Source organism: Melopsittacus undulatus, chromosome 6, assembly GCF_012275295.1.
Source record: "Melopsittacus undulatus isolate bMelUnd1 chromosome 6, bMelUnd1.mat.Z, whole genome shotgun sequence".
Taxonomy (NCBI): domain Eukaryota; kingdom Metazoa; phylum Chordata; class Aves; order Psittaciformes; family Psittaculidae; genus Melopsittacus; species Melopsittacus undulatus.
Window position 1 is genome coordinate 24,246,104 of NC_047532.1, and position 20,754 is coordinate 24,266,857.

General features: G+C 36.1%; 1 protein-coding gene across 4 annotated transcripts in view; it reads left to right on the forward strand.

Annotated features, from left to right (window-relative positions):
- PRKACB (protein kinase cAMP-activated catalytic subunit beta) overlaps positions 1 to 20,754 on the forward strand; it is a 73,291-nt gene that overhangs the window by 47,491 nt on the left and 5,046 nt on the right. For 3 of the 4 annotated variants that reach the window (XM_034064385.1, XM_031050665.2, XM_005151032.4), the window contains exons 2-9: positions 6,550 to 6,611; positions 7,531 to 7,659; positions 10,592 to 10,690; positions 11,694 to 11,776; positions 12,321 to 12,447; positions 14,692 to 14,787; positions 16,215 to 16,337; positions 18,349 to 18,513. In XM_034064385.1, coding sequence (XP_033920276.1) covers positions 6,550 to 6,611; positions 7,531 to 7,659; positions 10,592 to 10,690; positions 11,694 to 11,776; positions 12,321 to 12,447; positions 14,692 to 14,787; positions 16,215 to 16,337; positions 18,349 to 18,513 — 884 coding nt within the window. Of the gene's footprint in view, positions 1 to 3,621; positions 3,631 to 6,549; positions 6,612 to 7,530; positions 7,660 to 10,591; positions 10,691 to 11,693; positions 11,777 to 12,320; positions 12,448 to 14,691; positions 14,788 to 16,214; positions 16,338 to 18,348; positions 18,514 to 20,754 lie in introns of all 4 variants that reach the window. The other variant, XM_034064384.1, reaches the window with a different exon arrangement.

Consider the following 20,754-nt stretch of genomic DNA (forward strand, 5'->3'; position numbering starts at 1 on the left):
CACTGAAGCTGTCAAGTTAGTTTGTTCTGCATCCCTTCTTTTTATCATAGTTAGTGTTTAAAAGAAATATAAAGTCAAAACCCTGTTCTCAAAGTGAAAAACTTGATAAATGAGAGATTAAATTGATGCAGAGTTTATTAATCTAGCCTTAGTGACTTTGCAACTCTTAGAGCAGGAACAAGACAAAATCATAGCTTGTCAGTTTTTCACAGGGGGGCTGGTATGTGTGTCTCACTGCAGCACTAAGGCAAGATTGACTTGCCCTTTACCAGGCTTATATCACACTGGACTTGTTTTTCCCTGTTGTTTTTATATCGTGAGAAGGAAAGCTTTTTGTATGTGTTGACAGTCTGCTTAATGATATCATTTTAGTTTGTGTTTTTATGTATTTCCCTTCACTTCACCAGCTATTAAAATGTTAACTGGTACTCACACTACTTCCTCTGAGTGTATAATAATATTTAACACTTAGTTGTGTTCGTTTTCAAACACTTGCCAGGGTAGAGAAATCTTTCTCTGAGTCTTGTGTTATTACTCCTGCTAATAAAGAGAAACCTAAAGAAATTCAAGGTGACCAGTTAATCCTGTAAGAGGGAGACAACTTGAATCATGTTCTTCTGACTTGCTTCTGAAATATGGTACCATAACGAGAGGATGCACTAAGGCATCTATATACATCTCCATAATGTTTAAGGCTATAAATACTGGTTGTCTAAAAATGAAATATACATGTATATTTACCAGAATCTCTTCATATATATTCATTTTTCCATTACATGGAAGTTGAAGATTTAATTAAATAGCTCATTTAGTTCTAACTTCAAATGATTATATTACAATTTTGGAACAGAAAGTGAATTGTATTTTTATAAAGGGCATTTTAAATACCAAGTAGAGATTGGCATTTAACACAGCAGATGGGGGTTTGTAGTGATGCCCAATGTTTAGTCTTAATCAGTTTAGTTTTTGCTTTCTTGCCATAAATCCTATTGATTCCTATCCAGTCCTATCCAGATACTTCCCCCCAACCTCTCCCCCACCCCCCCCCCCCCCCCCCCCCCAAAAAAAAAAATCTGTCTTGCTGCCTCTTATGGGATATGTGCTTGAGAATAACAAATACAGTGCATGTGGGAGGTGGGAGAAAGGCACAGTAATTAAAGGTAACTCTTCAGGACTGCTCCATCTGTGACCCCTTCCCCTCTGCTGTCATTTCATCCCTGCAATGGAGAGGTCTTAACCCCTTTAATTTTTTTTTTTTTCAGGAGCTTTCCTCGGATTCACTTGCTTTTAAACCATGTTTTAGGCAGAGTACTCTTGATAGTACTCATACCCTTTGTTAACAGTTCTTTATTATAAGCTTGCTAACTTTTCATACAAATGTTAATCAGTAACCCAGGCAAAAATACTGTGTGTTGTGTAAATATACTGTTAGATAACAGTCTGCATTTGGGAGTTCCAGTGGCTTCAATGGAGTTTTGCTTTGGTTTGGGTTTGGTTGGTTGGTGTATTTTTTTTAATGCTTCTTTGTATGCCAGTATTACCTAGGAACCTTTGGATCTTCAGTTGCACTCCACTTAGAAATCTCTTACAGCAGGTTTTCTGCTTATCACCGTGTTGCCTTGGTTCTGAGTATAGCTCTCTGCAGGCAAAATCCCACTCCACCTTTTATATGAGGGGGATAGCTTATATCTTGTCCAGCTCTGTGTGCGCCCATAGCATTTCTTCTGACCAGGGTTTGAACTGAAGCAGGCAGACGTTACAAAACTGCTTGAAGTCTTTCATGAGTCCTCTGTTTCTTACAACCTTTTTCTGAATCTCCTCATATTCTTACTGTATGCTTCAGGTGTTGGCATTGCACAAAACTTGATGCTTCTACCAACGATTGTTCTTGCTGGGCACAAAGAGCTAGGTTTGTGCTGTGTGTTTATGCTTATTCAGTCTCTGGACCACTGGTACATTCTCGCCAGTTCCAGCTGCTGTGCTTCCTGACACGTTGTCAAGGTCCAGCTGGAGAAAACCCCAGTGTCGGAAATATTCATGATCCCCAGAGTGAAATTGAGATGCAGTCGAGGTCAAGTACCATAATCGGTTAGTTTGTTTAGTAATTACTATAAAAATGTGATAGAACAGATTGGAAAAAAAAAGATAGAAATTAAGCAAGCCTTCAAGAGTACAGAGATAGTCACCACTGTGCATCCAGCGACATCCCAAGGACCCATAGTTATCATCTGTAGTGGTGGGAGTCATCCAGGGTCTGTAGTCGTCATTGGTGGAGGATGTCCAACACAGCAATTACGTTTTTCCTGTCTATTATGTTTTGGGGGAATACCTCTTTTCTTAATGCCATGTACTGCACATTGCTGGTAAATCATGAGCATCCAGTTTCACTGCTCTTGCAGACAGCTCTTCAACTGCACATGTCTGTAGCAATCCTCGAGATAATGGGCAGCAATTCTTCGCAACAACCCTTGAGATAATGGGCAGAGGAGCCTTACCTCAGTTACTCCTACCCATCTCTCAGGCAGTGGAGTCCCATTTCAGGTCCTCACACCCATCTCTTGGGCAGTAGACCTTGGAGTCCCATCTCAGCTTCTCATACCAATGTTTGAGACAATGGAGTCTGATTTCAGTTCAGTCTCTCACACATGTCCAGTTGTTTTGAGTGCTGCTGTCACCCTTGCCGGTGCTATTACTCATGTAAAGCAAGAGCTTTTCTGCCTTTAGTTTCAGCCTCCTTTGCTCCAGCTTGTGCTGTACCAGTGAAACCAGTCTGAATAGGGTCTGTTGGATGATCTTTGCTGCACTCTTTGCACCCTCATCTTTACTTTGCTCAACTGTATGAGTGATCCTTGCTTTTCAGTGTTTATGGGAACCTTTTGTCAACATCTTTGCTGAGTTCTTTATTTTGGCAGTCTTACAAAAATAAATCATTTCATCATACGGTGACCATACAGGGTTTCCATGTGCATTCCAGTTTGCATACAGCAACTTAGACTGTGCAGTTGCGACTTTTTGAGGCGTTTTGCTGCTGTTGGGTAAAAGGACCGAAATTTGATTGTGAATTTTTTTTTTGAGACTGCTTGCCATTTCTGTGCTATGCACCACATGCCATGCAATTCACACATGCTGTCTTCTGGAACAAAGTGCTAAGTGGTGGGAAGATCACCCGATTACAGGTTTTATTGTGATCCAGCATGCTGCGATGAAGATAGATACACTTTTGTTAGCAACAGTTCCTTGGATGTGTGTCCTGGAATAGATTAATGATTAAAGATGCCAGCTTGATCTGTTGAAGTTTTGTAAGCTGTGCTTATTTCTGTGATGCATCATCTTTTTTTCATACTGAATTTAGCCGCCTTTGGGTTTGTTTTTTTCCTCTTTTCTTTGCTCAAACATTCTGTGATTTAGCATGAGTCATTTTGTCTGTGTGGGAAAGGGTTGGTTTGTTAAAGGGTCCGTTCTTGAGTGGGGAGGGGAACGGGTGGAATGTATTTGTGTTTTCTATGTGTTTATTGTGGAAATGCATAAATTTTTTTTTCTTTTTTCCTTCTCTTTCTTTCCTCTCTTCATCATCTCATCTGTGTGGGTGAATGTTCCTGCAAACCCTTGTGGAACCTATAGAGACTTTTGGTATGCTCATTCCTTCATTAGTGCCCAAAGTCATAGAAGCTAGGAATAGTTTAAAGACTAGCAAAGCAAACGAGTCACATTGTCACAGTATAAGGTGGCTAAAAATGTGCACTTGAGGAAATCTTCTAAGCCATCGTCTAATAAACCTGTTCGTTTGAATCATCACAGTAATACCAATGGCCACTACTATCTAGTTGGTATAAATTTTGATGCTGTGCTTGAAAAGCAGAAATGAAATGTGTCCTCCTGTAGCAAGAACTAATGTATTGTGATGGAGAGAGACTTTTCAAAACTACCTATCCTGTTCCAAATTCTAGGTCTTATTTTCAGAAGTGACTTAAATGTATGCACTTTGGTTGCCTAAATTCTGTTTGAAATCACATACCAAATGATGTGGTGTAGGAGCCCAGGTGACCTCTGAAAATGAGAAACAGGCATAGTTTGACCCATTTCCTCATTTGGAAGCAAATGCAATTCTAATAAAACACACCACAGAATATTAAATCATTTTTAAAAGATAGCCGTTTTAAGATAGATGAGTGACATGTAGATAGCTTTATTTTGAAAATGTGTTCAATGCTGCTTTCCAAGAAAAAAAGGTGAAAATAAAGTTAAATAATGTAGAAGTTCAGTTGAAGGAGAGTTTGTGGCTTACTGATATTCTAGAAATGAAAGATTTTTCTCATGCTCCCACAATTTGAGTATTTCCAGCTGTATCACATTTTTTTCATGGACACCATTCTTTGTTCCAGAAGCAGAACAGAAAGATGACTATATGTAAATGTCATTGTTTTCATAAATACAGAGTAAATTATATTTCAGTGCAAAATATGTGGAAGCTTAAAATATTTATATGAACAATTGAGATAGTATCAGGAATATTGAAGATATGTACTGTAATAGCATAAAAAGAGACCAGTTATCTCTTGGTTTGGCTGTGCTATATAGTGTAAAAGTTAACGTTCATTTCCAAGCTATAGCCACTTAAGTTTGAAGGCCTGGCTTTTTGGTAATCTTAATGATCATCTTTGGGTTTCTTTGTTTGTTTGTTTGTTTTTGTTGTTGTTATTAAGAGAAAATAATGTTTATGCTATTTTGATATAAGATGATATTTCAAAACTTTATCACTAGTCATCATTTTACCAAGTCATCTCTGTTCTCCTGAAAGGAAGAAGGATCAGCAGGCATGAATTTGGACACTGTTAGCTTCCCTTTTCTGTGTTGAGAAATTATTTCATGCCACAGGAAATCCTGTCCTTTTCTCAAATTAGGATCATTAAAAGTCATTGCATGAGTAACCCTCATAATTTAAAAACAATGGAAATATTTTTCCCCACACAGGAGAAATATGTCAACCATTTTTACTGACTACCCACTGAAATATTTTTAACTCTCAGTGAGCTTTAATACCAGTTTAAAATAGTTCCTTTGATAGAAACTATGTTTTTAATACCAATTTAAAATAGTTCCTTTGATGCAAACTATGTTTTTCTTACTCTGCTTAGCCGTACATTTAGGGTAATAAATATGTTCTTCCTCTCTGATACTGCTTGTGATCTCACTGTGAGTGGATCTTGTGCTTTAAACACCATTTGGACCTTGAGGTCTGGCAGAACTTTTGATAGTTTTTCTGAAATCTCAGTTATTTGCTCCTCCATCAGAGTCAGTGGCTGTGGGAGCCATAAACCTCCCTTGGGTATTTTGTGGTAGTTGAGTCCCATGGCACATTTGAGAGGGAGTTAAAAAGGAACACAAAGCAACTCCTGACAAGCCTTCTCCAGGGTTGCCCTTGCTTTTACTGTTGCTGTAACTCTACCAGTACTAGAAGAGAATTTTAAGAGATGTCTGTGTAGACACCAGTATTCTTTGAAAAGCACGAAAAAGTTCTGATTCAGCAGAATCAGATTGTTTACAACACCATAAACCTATTTTTTTATGACCATTGGAAGGTAAATTACAGTTGCTAAAACATGTATTTCTAGATATTAACCAGAATAATCTTGGCACACTGCTCAGTATTTTTAGAAGTTGCTTGTGGCAGAACATCACAGTGCAGAAAATCCACTGTTATTAATGCTCTATTACATGAAATAATTGAGAGAACACAAAAACAGTAGGATATTTTCTTCTTGATTCTGTGACTCTTTCAGAACCTCAGCAATGCTTAAAACACTTCCTGTTTATGACGGTGCATTAAGTAATCTGCCTTGATCTGGCTGAGAATTAGTATTAAAAAAAAATAAAACAGGTGAAAGATGATCCAACGAAGTATGTTGGTGCACATTTTAAATAGCCATCCGGAATTTTACTATTACACATTCCTTCAATTTCAATGGAAAATCAATATTAAAAGTTCTTATTCTCTCTGACTGTGGGCATGCATAATGTGCAGTGTCAGTGTAGCCCTGTGCTTTGTCTTTGCTTGCGGTAATGTTGTCCATTTGTTATTTGAGCTTGCAAACAGCCTTTAAATGAAGGTGATGAGGGGAAAAAGCAATGAGATTGGCATTACGCTTAAGCAGCTGAAAGAAAATGTAACTTTTATTTAACAAAAAATGATTAAAAGTCAGTGGAATGGCTGTTGTAAATGCCAGGTTTTTGTGGTTTTTTCCCAGCCAAATTAAGAACATCTTGCATCACCTTAAAGCCTGCTTGCATGTACAGTGTTGTGAGATAATAGAGCCGGTGTAGAATTTCTGTAGAATGACGTAGTTACTCCAGAAAGCTTAGAGACCACCTGGAGATACTGTAAAAACTCTAGAGGCATTGGTGCTTGCTTTCATACATGGAGAAAATAGCATATTACAAGCTGAAGAAATAAGTTGATAATGAAGTTTGCATATTTTGCTAACAAAGCATCTCCATTGCATTCATGATGAATTACACTAATTAAATTGTACTTTTTTGGTCTGCTTTCAGTGAAAGAGTTCCTAGCCAAAGCCAAAGAAGACTTTTTAAGAAAATGGGAAAGCCCCCCTCAGGTATCCGTCATTTAAGCATTCAGTAATTTTCTCTTGCATTTTTGTACAATGTGATGTGTTATCAGCCTCTGATGAGTGGTGCAGAAAACAGAAATAATGTTTAATGCAATTTTTAAAGGAGTTTCCCATTTTAATGTCAGTTTTGTTATTGAAGTTCATCAGCAGACTCTTGAGCCTTCTCCAGGTTTGAGTCAATGAAATGCTTATATTGAACAACAGCTTTCTCTTATGGAGAATGATATTCACCATCAACATGACAAGACTCATATTCTACTGGCATGATTTAGTTGGCTTTTTATAGCAATAAGCATTGGCATCTCTGTCATCTACCCTGTTAGTTTCCTCCATGATATTAAGGGGAATGGAGGTTATTAAGTCTATTGCATAGGGCTTGGGGCAGGTTAAGGAGCTTGTTAAGAGAGACATCTCTGAAAACTTGAACTTGGTTTGGGTTTTGGGGAAAGGGTCATTGTTTTTAAAGCAGCATTTGGAATGCTGTGGTACTGAATGTCTTTGAAAACTTACTCAGTGATACACTCTCCAGACATCCCTAATGTAGGAGTGTCTCTAGAGCTTGGGGTATTTTGCATGTTCCAGTATTCTTGTTTGTGAAGTGTGAGGGGGTTATTTATCTGCATGTTCAATTTGTGATCTGTTTACTGCATTTCTTACTATGTGTCATCTGTACGGACAAATTATAGAAATGTTGATACAATTCAGTTGAATCTTTTTCTGGTTTAATGAGCGCAATGTAAAATCTCTTATTAAAATTTGACAGGCATGAAATTGTAACAACAGTATAGTTGGCTGTTGTTGTCTTTGATAAATGTAATTTTACCCATTATTTTTCATAAATAATTCGTACAGATAAAATTGTCTTTGGGTATTAAATAATGTCATTATATCCTTGTACATGTAGAATACTGCTGCCCTAGATGATTTTGAGAGGCAAAAAACCCTTGGAACAGGATCATTTGGGAGAGTAATGATGGTGAAACATAAAGCCACAGAACAGTATTATGCTATGAAGATACTGGACAAACAGAAGGTTGGTGTAACTTATAGTGGATTTTGTGGTACAAAAGAGTTTTTTATGTAGATCAAGATCTGGTAACTGTGGCTAAACTGTGCTGTACAACTGTGCTTTTACTTATCACGTTTGTGTACTGATGGTACATGAAAAGATTGGCTTTCTCTTTTGAACCTGCAGATTCAGCTGTTGAGGCTGTGTCAAATTCTTACAACTGCCAGTAATGCTGTTGGCAGGCTAAAAAGGCTCTAAGTACTGTCCAAGGCATTAGTAAAATATTGTCAGTTTAATTCTTTGTTTAGCTTTTTGTGAGGTCTATACCAAAATGTAGTGTTGTACTTAAATAAATAAATAAATACACCTTCACAGTGTAGCTCAAAATTGTGGAAGACTCTTTGGATCAGAAAATAACAAAATTTTCAATTGTAAACCATAATTTAAAAAATCTTTTCCATTCTTGATCCCATGAGGTATTAACTTTTGTAAGCATAATTATGCAATAATCCTGTTGCACCTCTAGTAACTGCATAGATAGAACAGTAACCTCTCAGAACAGCTGTGACAGTACACATTTTCTATGTTGAAAATTTGAATGCTCTAGACTGAATCTGTATTATTACTCCAGCCTGATTTAACAGCTTATTACTGTTAGATTACTTACTAGTGTTAGATTAAGTAAGTTGCATCACTTGATAAAGTTTAAATTTTAAATAAAACAGAATTCTAGAATGCTAAGATGTGTTTTAAAGGAAATTATCAATACAGTTACTTCTTAACCATTCTGACAAGACTTTCAGAAGTACATTGTTTAGGTTAATAGATCCTTAGGTCTCCAATATAAGAGCTTTTCTTACTTTGTAAGGCACTGTAAATAAATTTGCTACTGTACAACAAAAATCATATTAAGAAAATATTAATCCAGCAAAGAGAATTTAATAATCAGCAACTGATAAAACAAAGTCAGTGTTATCTCAATGTGGACTCTTGCACTTAGGCATTATTACCTTCCTGAGTAATTTTAGATAATGGAATTATGGCAGTGACATAAATGAGTCCTTTATAAAATACACACGGTTTCAACTCAGCATACATAATAGTCTGTGTATTCTATTAGAAATACATTAGTGTTGTGTCGGTAACTTCTATTAATGAAGCACAAAAATAGAAGGTGGTTTAGGAAGAACCTATTTCTGTCACTTTCTATATTCTAGAAAACATACAGGTGTCTAAAATTAGACAGCTTGCTGTCTGCCTGTGATTTTTCATTTACAGTTTACTTGGAAAAAAGAGAAGGCATGTTGTGCGTCCCTTTGTTATCCAGTCTTGTGCTTGGTTCATCATGATATGTAATAGAAGTTGTAGCCAGAAGTCTTACATGTAAGGTTGTTAGTCTTTTATTTGTCTGGTTTAATTTAGGAAGGCTGTAACACACTATTGCTTGGTTAGTTTCATTAATAATTGTTTTTTGAAAAGAAAATATTGTTAACAGAGGCTTAGACACAAACAGGCTTCTGGAGAATCACGTTACGAGATACAATTTGATCTACAGGAAGCTGTCATTAGACATGCCCTGAGCCTGAGCTTATATGTGAGCAAAGCCGTGTTATGTGAGGTTACAGTTTGATATTGCGAAGTGTTAAGCAGCAGCTTCAGCTTGTGCTGCTGCTGCCGTTGCCCTCCAGTATCTAACAAGCAGAAGATGGAGGAAGGGTGGAAAAGTCTTGTCTAGCATTGCAGCTGTATGCCTCACAATATCAAATTAAAACCTTAGCTTGCTTGCTTCCATCACCAAGGTAATTCCAGAACCATAGCTTTTTTAGGGATGAAGCAGACGCTTCCCACACAAATGAGCTGATTTGAGCAAAATTTTTATTTGGTCCCTAAAGATCTGTGATTCAAAAGAGATTTAATATTTTTAACTCCGTACTTCTTTTGTATGACATTTATTTCAAAACAGTAGTGTTTTTTTTAGGTTCTGCCTTTTGAATCTTAGAGTTAAATTTAAACACAATGTTGGTCAAGGTTTGAATATCTTGCTTATCTGTTTTTTGTAGCTGTTAGATTTGATTTCCAAATGTGTAAAACCAGACTTGTTTTGATCGCTCTTGTGTATTTTCTCCTTATTTCCCTGGGGGAGGGGGGAAAGAGAAGTAACTTTACTTGGAAATCATGCCATTCTCAAAATGAGATGTATCTATATGGTGCAATAGGGATTAAGTAAAATGGAAAGAAATCGATTTTACAATGTTGGGGTTTAACACAAGTAAACCAGTTGTTAATTAACTGAGAAAAAGCAGTGATCAGATACTTGCCATTTGCTGCCTTGTTAGCAGCTTAGCATTATAATGGGTTCCAAGAAGCTAGCATTTAGATTTTTAATACCTCTGCTAAGCAGGAAAGCAAAGCACACTGAAAGGTCTGGCAGAGGTAACAGTTGTTTATAAGAATGGCAGGTTTGAATTTGTATTCTCCTTAGTCGCCTTCTCACTACTGTGTGAGCTATATCAAATAAGTCAGTTTGCTCCTGTCCACAGATAACAAAATTCATAATTAAATGTGGCTGGCACAATTTCCTGCCTTTCTTAGCAAAGGGTCCAGGGACCAAATGGATTTTATTGAACTGCCATCCAGCTGCAGAAGTATCTCCATTACAAATGCAAGCAATTCTTAAGGAAAGAGAGGTGTTTTCCTTACTGATTCCTATTCTTAGCAAGTAGTAAGAAACACTATTTCATGAGTTATCTGTGAACCATATTGCATCGGTATTACTCTTTAATTTGTTGAGCTTTTTAATCCTTCCTTAGCACTCCTGTTGTACTAGTAATATGTAAGGGTTTTTTTTTTATTATCTGTAAAGTTACAAGCTTGCTTTTAACTAATTGTTTTACACAGAAAAATTTATCAACAACCGTAAAATGTCTAACTTAAACTGATGACTGTCCTCTCCTAGGTCGTCAAACTGAAGCAAATAGAACACACACTGAATGAGAAGAGAATATTGCAAGCGGTGAACTTTCCTTTCCTTGTAAAACTGGAGTATTCTTTTAAGGTAATCGTTATTTTGAAAGTAGTTGTTTAGGTTTCAGTGATGTGTGTGCTTGAACATGTTAAACTATTTAATTTTTATACTACAATAGTTGAAAGTTTTCAGAGATGCTTCACATGGCGCTGTTGTCAGGTCTTGAGCTTTAGTTCCTGCACTTTGTCAGGTCTTGAGCTTTAGTTCCTGCACACACCCCAGGTCATCAGGTGATGACTGAAAGGATATAACCAAATAAATAAAAATTAAACTCTTAGAGGTTGCCTTTTTTGAGGGAAACTGGCTTTCGTGCAGCAGAGAGCTTGTAGTCGTCATTCCGTCTTTGAGAAAACACAAAGGATGTATTTCTATACCAATATATTGAATGGTAAATTTGTAATTGTTCTGCAGGCTTTTTAGTTGAGATTTATATCTGAGGCAGGTCTTAGTGACAATCTTAACCATCATGGAAGGAGTATTTGATAGCTTCTGATTTCATGGCAGTATGTGTTAGTCTGTCTAAAAGAAATAGAGTATTTTTCTAATCTAGAGAATTGCATGTGTCCTCTAAAATTCCTTCCCCCCCTTTTTTTTTTCCTTCCTTGTTAATACCAGTTAAAATGAGCAAAGATGTTCTACCTCAGTCCTTATAGTTTTGAAGCTTGGGCTTAGGGGCTGTGGGAGACAAGAATACCTCTGTCTGTCAATTCTGAACTTGTAAGAGTGCAAGGTCTTGTCTTGCAGTAAGCATCTTATCCTGTCCTCCTTCTCATCACTTACACACCTTTCTGTGTTAGGGACTCATTGATTTTTCAGATTTACTTTAAAATAGATTTGTTGACATACATAATGTTCCTTGTCGTCATGTGTGTCTGCAGTTTTTGAAGGATTTCTACCTGTTTTGCTTCATATTTAAGGTCATTTGATGGCTACAATCTTCAGTTTACATTCTTTAATAAAATATACTGTATGTAGGAATTATAGAGACTGTAACATGCCTAATATGTAATCGTGTGTTTCCTTGCTTCCTTAGGACAATTCTAATTTATACATGGTAATGGAGTATGTTCCTGGTGGTGAAATGTTTTCACATCTAAGAAGAATTGGAAGGTTTAGGTGAGAGTATTAATGACGTTTTTCCTTTAAAAAGGCTGCTTTAAAAAGGTTGCTAAATTGAGAAGAGGGTTTTATAAAATTTGTTAGTATTGAAGGAAAAATTCTGGAGGGTTAAATGCATTTAAGTTACTCCTCTTTCAGTGCTGAAGCTAGTCAGGCAATGAAAACCTCATAATTTGTTATTTTTCAGTTAGTTAATGCAGGCATTTGTGATTTATGCATGATAGAATCTTGGAATTCCTGTGCTCACTGTTAGTTTCTAAAATGTTTATAAAAGTAAAAATTAAAAGTTTAAGCTCTGTATTTTGGGATATGTTCATGCTGATTTACATGTGTATTTCAGATACAAGACTTAAATACAGGAAGTGATTGTGTCAGTTCTAAAATGCTTGCTGTTTCCTGGTTTTTTAATTTTTTTTTCATTGTTACACAGTAAAAGAATCTGTTACAAGATACTTAATTTGTCCATCCCTGGCAGTTACGTGGTTGTTTCAGTGTCTTAGCATAGTGTTGGGGTACTTAATGTTCTTTTAATTCTTCACAGTGAACCACATGCACGGTTTTATGCAGCTCAGATAGTGCTAACATTTGAGTACCTCCATTCATTAGACCTCATCTACAGAGATCTAAAGCCTGAAAATCTTTTAATTGATCAGCAAGGATACATCCAGGTATGATGTTCTTCATATATTTAGATAGTGGAGTCTTGTCTTACGGTAGGGTTAGGTGATTTTTTAAAATCTGTTTAGAATAAATAGTCTTGAAGCTGGTTGGCATGTATTTAGGGAGCATTAAAATGCCCTTCTGCTTAGTAAGGGTTAAAGCCACTGAAATTTACCTCCTCTGACTAAAATTAAGTATGCACAATGGAGTTGTTTGTGGTTGAGTGAGTTGTCAAGGTTTCCCCTGGGGTTTGTGGTGTGAAGTAGGTGATTACATGGCTCTGTTCATCTGACCTATTTTAGATGTCTGCCCTAGAATAAGACAAACAGTGCCCTGAGATGTCTGATTCTCTGCATTGTCTATATAGATGGCTTAGGATGACCAGCTTAGATGTCAACACCAACATAATAGTACTTCATTTCATTCAGATGAATCCCACCCTTGGAGAGTCTTAATCTTTGCAGCACATCTGGAGTAAGAACTGAACTGAGACCAGATCAGAACTGCAATGCTGCAAATGGCAGCTTTGGTTTTACAACAGGCTCTTATGGCACCCCCTTACCTTTCTTTTAGCTCTTTTTTATAACTGGCAAATGGGATACAGCTGTATACCAAAAGGTGGTATACAGTAACAAGCACTCTGCAGTGTTTTGCAGTCCTTAAGTGATAGGATCAGGTCTTTCCTTATTGTGCTAGCTTTTGCTATAGCAGAATATAACAGGAAAAAAAATATAATAAAAATGTTTGAGAGAAGTAGAAATGGTACATATCTTACATTGGTTATAACTGTAAAATAATCTAGCATGGAGAATAAAATAACACTGTAGGGAAAAGTACAATTCTATTAATGTGGTTGGGGAGCACCATTAATATAAAGCTATGAATGGCTTCAGAATTGGTGACTCTGTATGTGCAACAGTATGGTTTTGTGATGGCGGGCATACTGCAAATGATAATGGGTCCAGCAGTCACTCTTCTCTTGTGAAACTGGTTCACTTCTGCTTCTGAATAGAGGGGGGTGGCTTCAGGCGTTGATACTGCAGCTCCAACTAAATATTGTTTAGAAACTGCATTAATTTTCATTTTTAATTTTAAAGCCATTACTGCCTGTCTCATGTCTGCAGTGTATTTTTCTTATGTAGACTGTGCATTCACAAACACAGAAATGATTCTTTGCTGACTGAAGCAGGTCGGTCTAGTCAGTACGTCATCCTCTCTGTTCAGTTCCAGCTGTGATTACTGTTTTTATCAAAAACAAAGCAAAAAAGGCTGCCTTGATAGTTTGGAGTTTGGATTGTTTAATTGTCAGAGCAGTGCATCAGAAACATCAGCATAGGATGTTGTATGATAAGCAGTTATTATCATTGTGGTATAGTATGTTTTCTCAGGAAGCAGTTGAAAATGGTACAAAGGAGGAAACAAAAGAAACAGATCTCCAAACTTAATGGCCGGAAACTGACCCCAGAGTTTCACATGTAATTCTGTGGCTTCCATGTGTAGTCTGCAGTACAGCCCAGCAAAGTTCACACATCTGTCAGCACATACAAAGTTCTGAAACTTACTGCAGAAAACATGACAAGCAGAATGAGGAGTTCATAATGGCCAAGAACATGCCATTTGTGAATACAGTTACTGCTACATTTTCCCTGCCCCAGTCCTCAAATAAACAAGCTTGACTCTGGTGATGCTTTCAAAGATACTCAGAATCAGGAGTTACTGAAAGACCTCTTTCATGTTGTTTTATTCCCACAGTAATTTTACATGTAACCTTTATACGCTTATGCAATAAAATTCTAAAATTACAAGACTGGCAGATATTGTGACCCTTTTTGCGATTCTTGTATTTGTTAACTAAGGGAAAACATAAATATTTGTTCATATTCATGTTCTTTAAACTTCCAGCAGTATGAAGTCTGATTGAAAAGTGTAAGAAAATTAATGTAATTGTAGTACATGTGGGAGATTAGTGAGCCAAAGTTCCCGCTGATTTTTTAAATTATAAATAGAAGCTTGTGTCAGGGGAAAGATGTATTTTGTTATTTATGAATCTTATCATGAGAAACCTTTTCTCTGTTTGAATTAGAAGTATCAGAAAGACTAGCTATTACACGTACATATGACTATATGATACTGTGTGATTAGAAAAGCAAATACTTCCTCTGTATAAAATGGCTTTCCAAAATACTTCAAAAGTACTTGATTTTAAATTTGTTTGTAGAAATGCACTTACAGACAATTTCTTCTGCTGACAGGTCACGGACTTTGGCTTTGCAAAAAGAGTAAAAGGAAGAACTTGGACGTTATGTGGGACTCCAGAATACCTGGCACCTGAAATAATTCTCAGCAAGGTACTTTGTTGTGTTATTTAGCCAGGTACTTGACGCAGTTAGAACTTATCACCCAATTATTAAACTCTGAGGCATAGCCAATTGCTCATACTTCCAAAAACCAAATCTTGACTAGTCAACTCTTGATGATAATTACACAAAATGAAATTGTTGCTTTGTAAGTGTTTTTTAGTATGCTAAAAAGTACTCCACAGCGGAGATTTTCACATAACTGTACACAGCTTTCTACATATGCTTGCCATGTAACTTGGGAGGTAAAAAGGGATTTAAGGAATCTCTAACGAGGTGATTTAACTAGCATCCTTGTCAGAAACCAGATGTGAATGATTACATTCTGAAGTGATAACAGACTAGAACAGGAGCTCCAGAGTTAACAAGAACCACATTGGGTGAGTCACTAGTTATTAAATAATTAGTTGCCAGAGTGTTTCAGGTTTAAGGCTCTTTACATGAAGTCAAACATAACAAACCACTGCTTTTACACATCAAGTACATGCAGTCCAACCTTACCATTGAGGAGTTTGTCTCTTTACTTGCACCGTTAAAATAAAAGAAACCTTATTGATCATATAGGTGCTCAACTGTAGCCCTTCAGGTTTTGTAAAGGTAAAAAGCCGTTCTATGAACTGTGTATGATACAGTCATAATGCATAATGTTAAATTGTGCATTTAATATACAATTTTAATAGGCTTTGCAGGTCCAGAAGTGAACAAAAGTTACTTTTTTCTGGGAGAAAATGTTTGTCATTTGCAGCTTTTCTGCCCCTCTGTAGCTAAAACATCAGAGTGAATTTCAGTATATGTACTACAAATTCTCTGTAGTAGATTTTTGAGGAGAGGCCAAGTCTTAGCCCTGAGCTTTATAAAAGATCTCAGAGAACACATAAAATTCATGAGGTTGGTGGAGTTTTTTATTATAAATGAGTCTGTAACAGCCAAACTTAAGCCCTTGTAGCTAGTTGAATAACTATGAAAACAAATGTTCTGAAATGTGGATAATCAAGCAAAAAGTTATACAGTATAGGAAGTATTGTTGTATTTAATGAAATTTTCCTGAGCTTTGAAAGAATTTTCAATTACTCTTTAACAAGATTATTTTGATTTTAAAAAAATAAGTAAATTGTGGCCACTTCTGTCACTTAGGGAGTCTTGTCACATCAGTGTAAAGACATCACTGAAACAGCACAGGAATATGTGCAAAATGTTTCATTTTCATCACTGTTTCACTGTCATCACTGCATTTTTTTAAGTATACTTTAAGTATATTGCTGTTGGAATCTATGAGCTTTGGTTTGGTTTGAACTAGTTTGTAAGTTGTGTGTTAAGCAAGCAATAATGCATTTGCTTTCTATACCATGGACAGATACTGAAAACCTTTTAACTGTGTTAGAAATGGTACTACCAGTAGCATTTCTCCTTTTATCCAGGGTTACAACAAGGCAGTGGATTGGTGGGCATTAGGAGTGCTAATCTATGAAATGGCAGCTGGATATCCCCCATTCTTTGCAGATCAGCCCATTCAAATTTACGAGAAGATTGTGTCTGGCAAGGTGAGTGAAGGCTTTGTGTAATTTTGCAAGCGTAGTTGTTTGTCTTAGCAGAACCTGGGTTTTGTGAGGAGTAGATGCAGAATTTAATGGCTTACTAGAGAGTGAACGATTTGGAAAGAACGTGGAAGAAGTTTGTAATGTATGCTTCATAAGTACAGACCTTATTAATAATATTAAAAATCAAAGTTCTAAAATACAGTAATATTAAAAATCAAAGTTCTAAAAATCTGTTCCCTGGTTTCAAATGCAAGTTATTAAATTTACAGACATTATGGCATTATATCCTTTTATGCTTGGATAAAATGATCTATTAACAATTATTTAGCTTCATGCTTTGCCTTGCGATTTTCTTTTCTAGAAATATTTTTAAGAAGCTCTAAAGAGTTTCCATAATCCATAGTAGGTTTCTTTACTTCTGCAGTCCTGTAGTTCAAGACATGTCAACTGTTCTGTTCAGCTTTCATTGTTACGTAAAATCTTTAAGAAATGTTTCCAACTTTTCCATTTTATTTTTTCATTAATAGCTCGTAGTGAGATGTGATTATTCTGTTGTTTCTCCTGCCAGCCAGTGTTATCTCTTCGTGTTTCTTTGTGCTCACTTGATTTGTTATGGTTCTTCTCTTCCTTGTCCCTACATAAACACATGTTGTGCCATATCTTGCATACTGCTGTAATTCTGATCAAGCGAAGGAGCCTCGGTAGGCCCTATCTAGGACCATATTTAAGTCAAGAAGGTGGTTGCTGTAATACTGTGACCCCTCTGCTGTCTCTGTGAATAAATGGGAATTCACTTACTAAGATATATTTTTAAAGAAATGTTTATCTTCCAAAGTAAGAAAACTTGGGCATTTTTTTTTCAGTAGTATCTAATTTGCTCAATATTTGTACTGTTGGTCATCTGCTTTTTTTACTGAGTCCATGTATGGTTGCAGAAACAGCACTGGATGTGAACTCTGGAAACTCTAAAATTCAGTTCTCAGCTAGCAGTATGTTTCCTTTATAACCTTTTTTTCTCATGCACCTGGTTCTCTACTTAAAAAATCGAGTTAATATTTCCTTACTGCTCAGCTATCTAGGTATTATATTCATTAAAATCTGTGGATTTTTCCTGTACTAGAGTAGAATATCTTGACAGATAAACTGAAACAGTGATCTTGATTATCAGGTCTCTTGGTTTTGCAGCACATTTCTATGTTAAATAATTCCATGTTCTGCATTTACGTCATAACTGATCAGCTGGATATAGGGAGTGTCAAACGCTCAGACTACAGGCATGACAAATACATCTTTTTGCCTGTTCTTTTCCCTTTCTTTCTGCCATCTCAAATGGTATCAGCAGATCTTTTGCTAGTAAAACTCCGTGTAATTACATTCCATGGATCATCTTAAAATATTTCTTAGCCAGGTTTGAATGAATTGTATTGGCAAGTCACTTCAAATCGTGCTGTATTATTTATCCAAGATTTTTGGTTTTGGTGTGTTCAGTTTTCAGACACAGATTACAGTACAGCATAAAGCTCCAGATTGAATTTTCATGTATGATTGCTGAATGATGTTTCAGAGCATATGTATATGCTGTATATATATACTATTATATATTACGTATCTCCTATGTGTGTATATATATATATATACACAATATAATCTAAAAATTTATTCCTGGAAGATAGTTAAAAATGCCTTGAGATGATGTTTTGGTGAGGCACCAAGTGAAATTTAGCTTTTATATTATTATTACATTAAATTAATATTTTTCCTCAACTCAATCAGATCTAGAAACTTTCAGTTCAGAAAATGGTGGATGGACAAGGTAACACTGTTGGTAAAGGCTCTGTGAAATAGAAGTACATGTGCAACAGTAATAATTGCTCTTTTCATGCATTCCTACTTGTTTTTAGAGGAAGAATAGGAAATGGCCCAATGTTTCCATTTGTGTGAATGGTGGTTTACTTTGCAGGGGGAAGAATCAAACTTTGTATTGTTTTTTAATGCTGTGGATGTATAATTTTAGGTAAGGTTCCCATCACACTTCAGTTCAGACCTAAAGGATCTTCTAAGAAATTTACTCCAGGTAGATTTGACCAAACGATATGGAAATCTCAAGAATGGTGTAAATGACATAAAGAATCACAAGTGGTTTGCAACTACAGATTGGATTGCCATTTATCAGAGAAAGGTAAGATCCTTCAGAACTATTAAGATCACAACTATTACAGATCTCTAAGGAGTTAAATTTCTGATTACTTTGTTTATTTTTTGCTTTCCTAAATCTGTTACTTGTAGTTAAAGTGAGAAAGGGTGACAGTAGTTTAATCTTTAAGACTTTGAAGAATATATATTGATTGAATTATGTTTGTTTCTCGTTGGTATTTTAGCCTAGTATACATTCATGTTATCTTAACACTTGTGCTTTAGTCTATTTCTGGACTATCTCAGAATGAGCCATCTCCTGCCTCTCTCACTTCTTATTTAACCCCTGCTATAGTGGCATCTATAAATACTCCTCCACAGCAGAGAGGAATCTGTTTTCCTTTCCAGCTACTTCTTAGCAGTCAGGCTGTGCTTCAGTGCAAAGAAGCTTTAGCCAAAGTTAGAGCTCTTCTTTTTCTGCTAAAGAAGCATGGCGCCTCCTTCTTGCTCTTGCTTTATCTGTGACTGGGACTGGATCATGCAGAGAATGTCTGTGCTCAGTCCTCAGTATCTACTGAGGAGTTTTTATCTTCCGACACTATGCTGTAATTGACTGCAGTTCCATAAGCTGCAGCAATGGCAGGAGCTGTGCTGATTTTTTTTTCTGGCATGTTTAGAATGGCTTTCTGGACTGCCTGACCAACATGATTTGTAATGTGTTTTTTAGAAAGTCCCTGCCCAGTCCACATTATAAATTTTATGCCTACATAAGAATGAAAGCAACAGAGACAACTGGGAATATTTTCAGAGCATGAGCAGCCATTGATGTATCAGTTAGAGGGAAGCAGGCACATCAGTAGCTTCCAGGATGAATGAAGCAGAGCTGCGAGAGGAAGCTGGAGAAAGGGATGAGGATGAAGACAATTTGGTCTGGGTCTGTCTTCAGTAGCTCCAAAGCTCCTTCTCCCCTTGAGGGTAGAATTAAATATCTGTAAATTAGTGTGGAAACAGATTCCTAAGAAATTAATTGTTCTCGTAAATGCAACCTCTGAATTATCTTTATTTTTTTCAATGGGCAACCAGTAGAAGACTAAAATAACTTCAGTGGTGGTGCCGCAGAAGACTCAGGTGGAGAAATAATTTTGTAGATATTGGTATTATATAGATATATATATATAATGTTATATATACATATGTATAACATATATTATACATAATATGTACAATATATAATTATCTAGTTATTGGCAAAAAGAGGTAAGTGATAGTATTTGAAAGAATTGGTTTGAATTTGAAACACTAACAGTCTTGACTATAGAGGCACGAACTTGCTGCTGTAACAGCAATATTTTAAAGGCCAAGCCTAAAAACTAACAATAGTTTATAAAAAGAAACTGGTTGTTTGGCTACACAAATTGACAGTACAGTTGTTGTATTATTCACTAATGTATTAATTACTAGAAGACAGGGTACAATTAACACATCCTGTATTCTTTGTATTAAATATAGATGTTTTTAAGAAAAGATTCCCCATTGTAGAATTGTAATTATCTTTGCTTTCTTAATGCCTGTTTACAAGGCAGATTTATGTGCACTGAGTTTCATTTGCCAGTATGCTGTCTGGGGACACCAAGGCTCTGTAATAAATATTAAGTCAGATGTTTTAATACTGTACTGAATATTCTTAGCATTGCTAGTGCACTGGTGTGGAGAATGATTTTCACAGAAACAAGAAGTTTTCTAAAACATGAGCAAGTAATAGAGCCAGAATAGCTATTACTAGTTTTAAAGGGTTGTGAAAAGTGATGCTGAATAAGTTGGGAGCTTCTCTCAATAAGGAATAAATACTGTAATACTAAGGGGCTGAAACAACAGCATGGGTCGTAGTATCATTTAAGCAGTCATAGAAATACAGCAATAAATTCAAGGTTTATACCAGCTTTTCACAGCAGCTGCTTCCACAGCATGTATTTTCCTGAATCTCTTTGGCAGCTAATGTAACAGGAATAATTTGTTAGGCTACAGTCATAAGTGAACCAATTAATTACTTAATATTTCAGATAAGATCGAGTCTCATTTTCTTTGTTTGCATAGCTGTTTATTAAAATGCTGCCTGATAATATGATTGTACTTATAGCAAAACAGGTATTCTGCTATAAACAAATGTTATCTCCTGAAGTGTCCTTTTAGCAGTTTCCTTAGTGGAGATAATAGGAAAAAGTCTGAGCCATCTGATTTGAATGTGTTTTAAAATTCTTCTTGTGTTCTGAGCCTTGTAAGAGAGTTT